The following is an 8,804-nucleotide window of genomic DNA, read 5'->3' as shown; positions in this document are numbered from 1 at the left end:
AAAAGTATCTCTTAGATCTGTAGTCCTAACCCCTTTTGCACATGACGTGAAAATTCATACTGCTTATTTTGAGTCCTATGGAGACAAACAATACATATATCATGGTGCACTTGGCTGGTGAGAGAACGAGTAAGGGAAACGGTACAGAAACATAAAGAAGCACTTACAACTTACCATGTGCATGTTGAGCGTTAAAAAGTACTGTTAAAGATGTCCTGAGAAATCTCACTCCCACAGATGGCCTGCTCCACAGTGCGCTATGGCCCAGGAGTGACTAAGGAAATAGGCCAGGACTTGGAAGCAATGGGTGCTAAGCGAGTTCTAATCATGACTGACAAGACCCTGGCCCAGATGTCCCCTGTTGGAGTTGTTGTCAACTCTCTTACAAAATATAATGTTAACTTTTCTGTTTTTGATGATGTAAGAATTGAGCCCACGGATGTGAGGTGAGTCAGGCTGAGACTGTGCATATGCTAACTAAGGTAATTGCATACCTTGATAATAATATGTGTAGACAAACACACAAAAAGAGAAAACCTAGACATGCATGTAGAACTTCAAACATGAACTAGTATATATATATATTATTAATGTCTTTGACTGTTTCAACCTGTTACTTGAAGATGGTTTATTTCCCTTACAGTTTTAAAGAGGCCATCAATTTTGCAAAGGAAGGAGAATTTGATGCTTATGTGGCAGTGGGAGGGGGATCTGTTATGGACACATGCAAGGCGGCCAATCTCTATGCATCAGACCCAGAAGCAGACTTCCTGGACTATGTGAATCCCCCCATTGGCAAGGGCAAGCCGGTCACAGCTAAGCTTTCACCACTCATTGCAGGTCTGAGAGATTAAATTTCCTATTTTTACAAGTGATTTTTAAAAGGATAATATTCTGTAATATATATTGCACCCATAATTTGTATGTGCAAAAATAGTCTGTTATATTCATAAAATAACATTCCATTATACTTACCAGAAAATTGCTCCCACTGAAGTGTAATTTGAAATTGCTCTTCTCATTTCCCAGTGCCTACGACGGCTGGCACAGGCAGTGAGACGACAGGAGTGGCTATCTTTGACTATGAGCCACTGAAGGCCAAGACAGGCATTGCCAATCGTGCCCTTAGGCCAACTCTGGGCATAATCGACCCTCTCCACACACTCCTCATGCCCGAGAGAGTAGCTGCCTATAGTGGGTGAGATACTTTCTAGCAAGATCTACTAAGGGTTTATCAAAAAGTATGCAGATTATGTATACAAATAGGTTATTAGGATATTTTTATAATGTTGAACTGATTTTATTCTTTAAGGTTTGATGTTTTATGCCATGCCCTGGAGTCATACACTGCCATTCCTTACCATGACCGCTCACCTTGCCCAGAGAACCCTCTGCAGCGCCCGGCATACCAAGGCTCAAACCCCATTTCTGATGTGTGGTCTATTCACGCTCTTGGAGTTCTTGCAAAGTACTTTAAAAGGTCAGGTTGCTTCAGATTTTGCCTGCAAAATGTACTGTATTCTGATAATATTTTGAATGTGTAAAATATGTAAGTAGGAGTGGTACACACTTGTACGTTTGCATACACCCCCACACACCCCGACAACACACACACACACACACACACACACACACACACACACACACACACACACACACACACACACACACACACACACACACACACACACACACACACACACACACACACATACACACACAGACATATACACACACAGACAGACATACACACACAAATTCACAGATATATACACACACAGACAGACATACACACACACACACACAGACAGACACACACACACACATACACACGCAGACAGACACACACACACACACACACACACACACACACACACACACACACACACACACACACACACACACACACACACACACACACACACACACACACACACACACACACACACAGTCATTTTCTGACTCCTTCCCCACTGTTCTGCAATTCAGGTCCGTGTACAATGCTGATGATGTAGAAGCCCGATCTAAGATGCACTTGGCAAGCACTTTCGCTGGTGTTGGGTTTGGCAATGCTGGAGTTCACCTGTGCCATGGCATGTCTTATCCTATTGCTGGAAATGTGAGGAATTTCTTGCCCAGTGATTACGAGTAAGTAATTAAAAAGCTTTTATTTAATATAACAACAGTTTATATAAGACTGGACAGAGTGAAATGGCTTTGTGATATTATTATCTGATAAATTTTTATATCTTGTTTACCTTTTAGTTTGAAACTTAATATTGTATGATTATTTTAGCAACAATTATTTTAGTTGAATATACACAACAGGATACTAGTAATATTTCATTAGCTTTACATTTAATTCTATTTTATCCTGTATTTTGTTATCAATGACAACCTTTGTCCTATCTTTCTGTCCCTTTCTAATTTTTCTCTCTTTTAGAAAATAAATTGATATAACAGTAAAGAGTTTGTACATTTCTCCACCTTACTCTGTTTGGGAATAAAAGGGAATTTACATATCTTCTTTTATTAGATGTGACCACCCCATTATACCTCATGGGCTGTCAGTGGTAATGACAGCTCCGGCTGTCTTCCAGTTTACTGCCTCCATGTGCCCAGAGCGACACATTGAAGCAGCAAAGGTGCTTGGGAAGGATGTGACCAATGTTAAAAGGGAAGATGCAGGTACAGTATGAGGGATAGCATACTGTTAGCTGTATCAAAACATTCACAGAAGTGTTTACAGTTTCATTGTGTATACAGGTGTCTATTTTGAAGCTGAATTTATAGGATATTTAATTATTTCAATTATTTCACAGGTCGTGTTTTGGCTGATGTTCTCAGAGAGTTCATGCATGACATGAAGGTAGACAATGGACTGGAAGCTCTTGGGTACACAACGGATGACATCCCTGCTTTGGTGAAAGGGACTCTTCCACAGGTAAGTCTTTCAGTTGGCCATAAACTGGCCAAGGTCAAAATATATGGTGACCCCTTGGGTACAATAATGCCGATTTGGTATCAGTGAAGGGAGTTTCTTGTTTAATGTGGATCAGGTTTAGACCCAGATGGTAACCTTTCATCTTTAGCCAGAGTCCTTTGCTCAGAGGGGTTGTGGGTTCAGGAAGACCTATTTGTCTTAATGAAATCTGTCTCTTTCCTTAGGTATATTGGGCCATCCACTCCCTCTGGATTCATTATGAACCCAGATGGTCTTTTCTGAATTCTGTATTTGCTGAGTAAAGGATTTTTAGATATTTAAACTTATTGTAAAGTAATTCATCTACACAAAACTATAATATCAAATGATTGACATTGTTTCATTCATCCAATAGAAGCAAAGCCAATAGCATTTTCAATGAAAAATAGTGCAATGTTGATAAGAATGAAAAGTGAAATTTCATATATGCAGTATTGTATTCTCCTGCTAATATCTCAGCACCTTAAGCCTTTTCCTAACTGTAGGCATTATTTTGCAAGAACAGTTCATCTTTTTTGTCTCACTTTCTTGAGAAATCATTAAATAGATAGGGGGTACTTTTTCTGATTTTCTACGTAGCATTTTTTTTAGTATGTAAGTTTTATCATAAAAAATGTGATTGGGATTTCTAGGATTGAAAATTTAAAAGATTAACAGAGCCTCAGGAGAAGGATTTTCTCAACTAACTGAGGTCAATTTGCAAGTTAAAGTTACCCAAAAATTTTCTCTAGAAGAACAATTTTTACCAAAATTTCCTTCTAATTTCATTGAGTCAAGAAAAAAAATGGAAAAAAAAAACAAAGATAAAATTATGTTTGAAGTTACAAAAAAATGAATGAAAATTCACATTTCTTTAAATTTGTAAAGAAAGCAGACTTTATTAAAAATATTTAATAGATTTGATAAATATTATTTACATCTGAATAGAATTCATCATCTCAAATTTCACAGAGGAAGGAAAATGTATACATTGGGTGTAAAATGCTTTGCATTTCTAAAATTTAACCATTGTATGCGCTAAAACTCTCGGCAAGTTTCTTTGTTTATATAATGGTGCTTAGGATCTACCTTTCCAGCCTGAATGCCAAATGAGAATTAATGTAATGAAACCATTTGTGAATCAAATCAGCAAGCCAGATCTACAGAGTGACACATTTGTCTTTAAATGTATGGCATGGTTTGGAAGAAATCTTCATTGTGTATGTTTTCATAAGATACTAAATGATATTGGATTTGCATTGCATGAGTGATATTGGATTTGCATTGCATGAGTGAAAGGTTTAACAAAGACTTCCCTTAGATGTAAGTGTTCATTCCTGTTACTTTTACTGAGAGAGGCTTCTTACATTTTCTATCAAAATGAGCAGGGCATTGACATCTGCATGAATATAGAAGCATTTAAAATCTTTAAAAATAATTCTTAAAATAAGTGTTACTCTACCTTTTGTGTGTTTTTTGCAATTTAGATATGAAATATAAAATACATTATATTAAACAGTAATATAGAAATATAGAAATATTGGATAAAAGAAATTTAATTACAATATTACTGAATGTGTTATTTATTGTTGATATTTATTGTTGAGAGCTGGGGAGTACCATTGGTAGTTTAAAACCTAAAATTGTCCTGCAATTATTATAAAATTATATACCAATGAGTATTCTTATTACTACAACCATTAGGAAAACTGCTCCAAAGCTACACTGGTGCCTACAGTGATACTCGTACAAAATATAGAACCAACTTTTTAACGTGTGGCTAGATAGTGTGATGCAGTATTTTTCAAGAAGTGCTTGTAGTGTTAGCAGTATTTTATGCAATCAGTATTATTAACTGCAGGGCAATTGGAAGACTAGACATATTAGTGATAATTCCCAGCTCTACTTTTCATACCTCATAGACCAAAATTAACTCATGGAAGGTGAAAAAAAGGTTAGGCAAAAAAAAAGGTAATTGCCTAGTTCTTAAAAACAGCCATGCATCCCTCATTTTCACTGAGCATGGTGAATGTGTTGGTAAAAGGTAAAACAAATTTTCTTTCTACAGCATCGAGTGACAAAGCTGGCACCAAGGGAACAGAGCGAGGAAGACCTGGCAGCCCTCTTTGAGAATTCAATGAAAGTTTTCTAAGTTGTAGAAAATATTTTAATGTTGTTTATTGTAAAGTTGATAACTTGCATTTTGAGACTACAAATTATATAATAAAGATAACGAGTTATGCAAATGTTTTTCAAAATGATGTTCACAAATAAATGTTTAACAAGTACATTTGTCTTATTTACCAAAGGCTTTATAATTGTTTTATTGATAAAATTATCATTACTTATAACACACTATATATAATTTATTTATATTAATAATTGCAACCAAAATTATTTGATTTATGAAAATAATATATAATATTCTTTGGCTGTGGGTACATGTACAGTCCTTTGTGATTTTTTCCACACAGATGGCTCCACAAGTGCTAAACCACCAAAGGTTCAGGTAGTAGACCCTATGTGACCTCAGCTGATTTCCGTACTCCTTGAATATATGTTTCTTTTTCTAATATTACTAGTATCAATTTTGTTATCTTAATTATTATTATTATGTTATCAGTATACTAACAGCAATATAACATAGAAAAGAACCTACAAAATCCAAGTAAAGTGTAAATCAGTGAGGTAGGTATGAATAGTAATTGACTCCTTGGTTTAATGTTTAATGTTTGAAAATAAATATGCCAGACATCAAACATCATGTAGTACTACAGTAAAGTATTGTGTTGGAAAGAGCAAAGGAGAGTTAAAGATTATGATAAAATGAGTTTAATGTCAAAGGTTATAGGATAGTATAGTAGTGAAAAGGGAAATAGGGGAGCATGTGAACTAGAGCAAAAATTAGTATAAAGGGGAGGGTTAAGGAGGTAGGGCAATTGAGTGAATAATAGTGTATCTGTCACTGGGGAAGGCATAGGAAAAATGTTCAAGGAAGAATAGAGATAGCTGTTGAAAAGTAGGAGAAGAATCCAGGGAGAGGGGAAGGTGTTAGGTATCAAAGATTAGAGGATGTTAAAAGGAAAGTTTGGTAACAAAAAGGGAACGGAGGAAAGTAAATGAAGTATAACATTGATTAGTAAATAGGAAAGGTTCAAGAGGTAGAGGGATTAAGTGAATTGCATTGTATTTGTGACTGGGGAAGGAATAGGGATAATAGGTGATAATGGTAGATATGGTTGTCTCAGCAGTAGGGCATTAGGTATCTGAGAGTTGAGATAAAGGATCAGGAGTAGGCAAAGTAGTGTCTGGGGGTTTGATGGGTAAGGGTATTGTGATAACAGAGATTCACATGTGTATACAGGAGGGAGTGGGAGGGATAGTGGGGAAGGATGGGGTTTTGGTTTGGGTGGTTGAGAGGATGAGGAATGGGGTTTTAAGAGGGGGTTTTGGTTTGGGTGGTTGAGAGGATGAGGTATTTTGGGAAGGGGTAGGGAGAATATAAAGGGGTAGAGTTACTGAGTGAATTGCAGTGTATCTATAACGGGGAAGGAATAGGAACATTGTTCAAGAAAAGAGGTGGCTGTTGGAGAAGTAGGAGAAGAATCCAGGGGATGAAAAAGGGACTGGGGAAGCGGTGAAGTATCAGCAAGAATGTCTGGAGAAGGACACTGTTATGATAGAGGGGATTCATGTGAGTATTCAAGTGAAAGCGGTAAAGAGGGTGGGGTATGTTGGAAGGGTGTAGGAGGAAGGGGGGTGGAGGGAATTTGAGGAGGAAGATGAATATCTGCAAATACTTCAAATGTAGGAGTAGGAACAGACAGATTGGGGGGTTGGATGAGGGAGTGGAGTGTTCCCTTGGGTCATCTTTAGGAAGTTTTGGATGTCTTCAAAAGTTTCTGGAGGGGAGTTGGGCAAAGAGGACTGAGAAATAAAGGTTCTCTTATGAGGAGGAGAACAGGAGATAGATATCTGGAAAACAAATTTGAATGGTGGATAGGGTGAGTAGACATAGGATATAGGTTCAGGGTCTAAGGGAGAGATACCTGGGGAGATGCTCCCCCACCATCTTGTGAAGATGGTGAGGGAGCAGAGCAAAAGACTGTTTTGGAATAAGTTGAGAGAGAAAAACCTTGTCCTTGTGCTTCCTGTCTGGCCTCACATAGAGTGAGGCCTAGTTTAAATTTGAGGACTGCTACTTCACATTCAACCTTATAGGCAGAGCAGCTCCTATGAAACACATTATGGGATTCTTCACGATTGGTACATGTACATGACTGAGCAGGGCAATTTGAATGGTCGTGACCAGGTTGGGCACATCGAGGGAAGCAGGCTGTGGAGCAACAATGTTTGGATGGGTGGCCAAAACGCCAACATTTCTGACATTGACGAGGAAGGGGTCGATATTGTCGGACATGATAAGACAATCCACCGATATAAACCTCATGGGGGAGGTCTTTTCTATGGAAGCTAATCTTGGTAATATTGACATGGGATTTATACTGGCCTCTACAAAGAAGGGTGTAACACTGTACTGCCACTGCATCATATTCAGCAAGGCAGGAAAGGAGGCCATTTTCAGTCTGACCAATCCTTGTTATACATGGGCCAAGCATTTGGGGGAATAGAAACCGTTTCAGTACAAGTATTAAGAGATAGGTGAGGTTCGGCAAGAATGGGTTTGCCAGTACGGTCAGTTATGGTAGAAGATGGCGTGGCGTGGTGTGGAGTGGAGTAGTTCTGCTAAGATGAAGAGACGAATGTTGGGGATGTGTAAGAAGTGCTTTCTAGGGGTTGAGTAATAACCTGAGTGGGTGTTTTGGAATGGTTACAGTTGTTCATAAGCATCGAAGAGGGGGTATTAGTATCAGTGGTCAGAGCCACTGTCAAAGGAGGGGCAGGGGTCAGAAAACCAATATCAAATTCAGATAGGCTATCTGATGAAGGGGCAAGCCTTAATGCCCCTATTAAAGGAAAAGAATCTTCATTACCGGCCATGGTGAGCCTGAATAAAATGGGGAAAAGAAATGGTCTACCCTTTAGAGTCTCCAAATGGGGTAATGGCTAGGCAATTAACCAAGGGAATACCGTGCCCATGGCTCCCACAGGCTGTTTGTGACTGACACAAGGCCAGGCTTTCATCCTTTCAGCATGGCTCTCACACCTTAGGAACTGGATAGAGGAAGGGAATAATGGAGATACGGAATAGGAAGGAAGAGAAGAAAGGACCAAGCAAAATCAGTTGAGGCAAGAGATGAGGCCCAAGGTAGGGGTGATCCCGTATATTAGGTGTCAGTTCTTGTCTCCTTAGCCCTCCCACGACGATGAGCTATGTTTTGGGAGGGCATGAGCAAACATACTAAATTACAGGAAACGGAGGTAAAATACCAAGATGCCTTACCTCTACTGCCTAATCTGCTTGTGGACAAAAAACGGGAATGACATCTAGTGGGCATATCTACGCAGATAATACGTATCTTCGTACTAATTATGAACCACAAAATTCCCTACAGAATAATATTTCTCAAATTCTTTATGGATTTTGTATAAATAAAATGCTTAAATTACATGAAAGCCCTTTTTCTTTTAAAAATATTTCAGTGTTTAAAAGGACATTGGCAACTGTACATAATGTGATATGCAGGAGAATTAGGTTTTGCTTGAGTAGTCTACTCATTGGCTCTTTTGTAACAATTAATGAATGTGTCAGCTCTGAACCATTATTTTGTGAGGTAAGCAATACAAGTGCATGTATTTGTATTTAAGATCAGACTAAAGAATATCTTAGTCTACCAGGCTAATTTACAGGAATGAAATGTACAGGAAAGAAAAGCACAGG

At 38.2% G+C, this 8,804-nt stretch overlaps 1 protein-coding gene across 1 annotated transcript in view; it reads left to right on the top strand.

Moving 5' to 3' along the window:
- T3dh (Type III alcohol dehydrogenase) overlaps positions 1-5,250 on the top strand; it is a 212,086-nt gene extending 206,836 nt beyond the window's left edge. The window contains exons 4-11 of the mRNA XM_070123415.1: positions 238-446; positions 644-840; positions 1,030-1,198; positions 1,313-1,480; positions 1,990-2,148; positions 2,537-2,688; positions 2,823-2,944; positions 5,031-5,250. Of these exons, the coding sequence (XP_069979516.1) occupies positions 238-446; positions 644-840; positions 1,030-1,198; positions 1,313-1,480; positions 1,990-2,148; positions 2,537-2,688; positions 2,823-2,944; positions 5,031-5,114 (1,260 nt within the window). The 3' untranslated portion in view covers positions 5,115-5,250. The remainder of the gene's footprint in view (positions 1-237; positions 447-643; positions 841-1,029; positions 1,199-1,312; positions 1,481-1,989; positions 2,149-2,536; positions 2,689-2,822; positions 2,945-5,030) is intronic.
- The last annotated feature ends 3,554 nt before the right edge of the window (positions 5,251-8,804 follow it).

This window comes from Penaeus vannamei, chromosome 7, assembly GCF_042767895.1.
Source record: "Penaeus vannamei isolate JL-2024 chromosome 7, ASM4276789v1, whole genome shotgun sequence".
NCBI classification, from domain to species: domain Eukaryota; kingdom Metazoa; phylum Arthropoda; class Malacostraca; order Decapoda; family Penaeidae; genus Penaeus; species Penaeus vannamei.
This window is presented reverse-complemented; position numbering and strand designations above follow the sequence as displayed.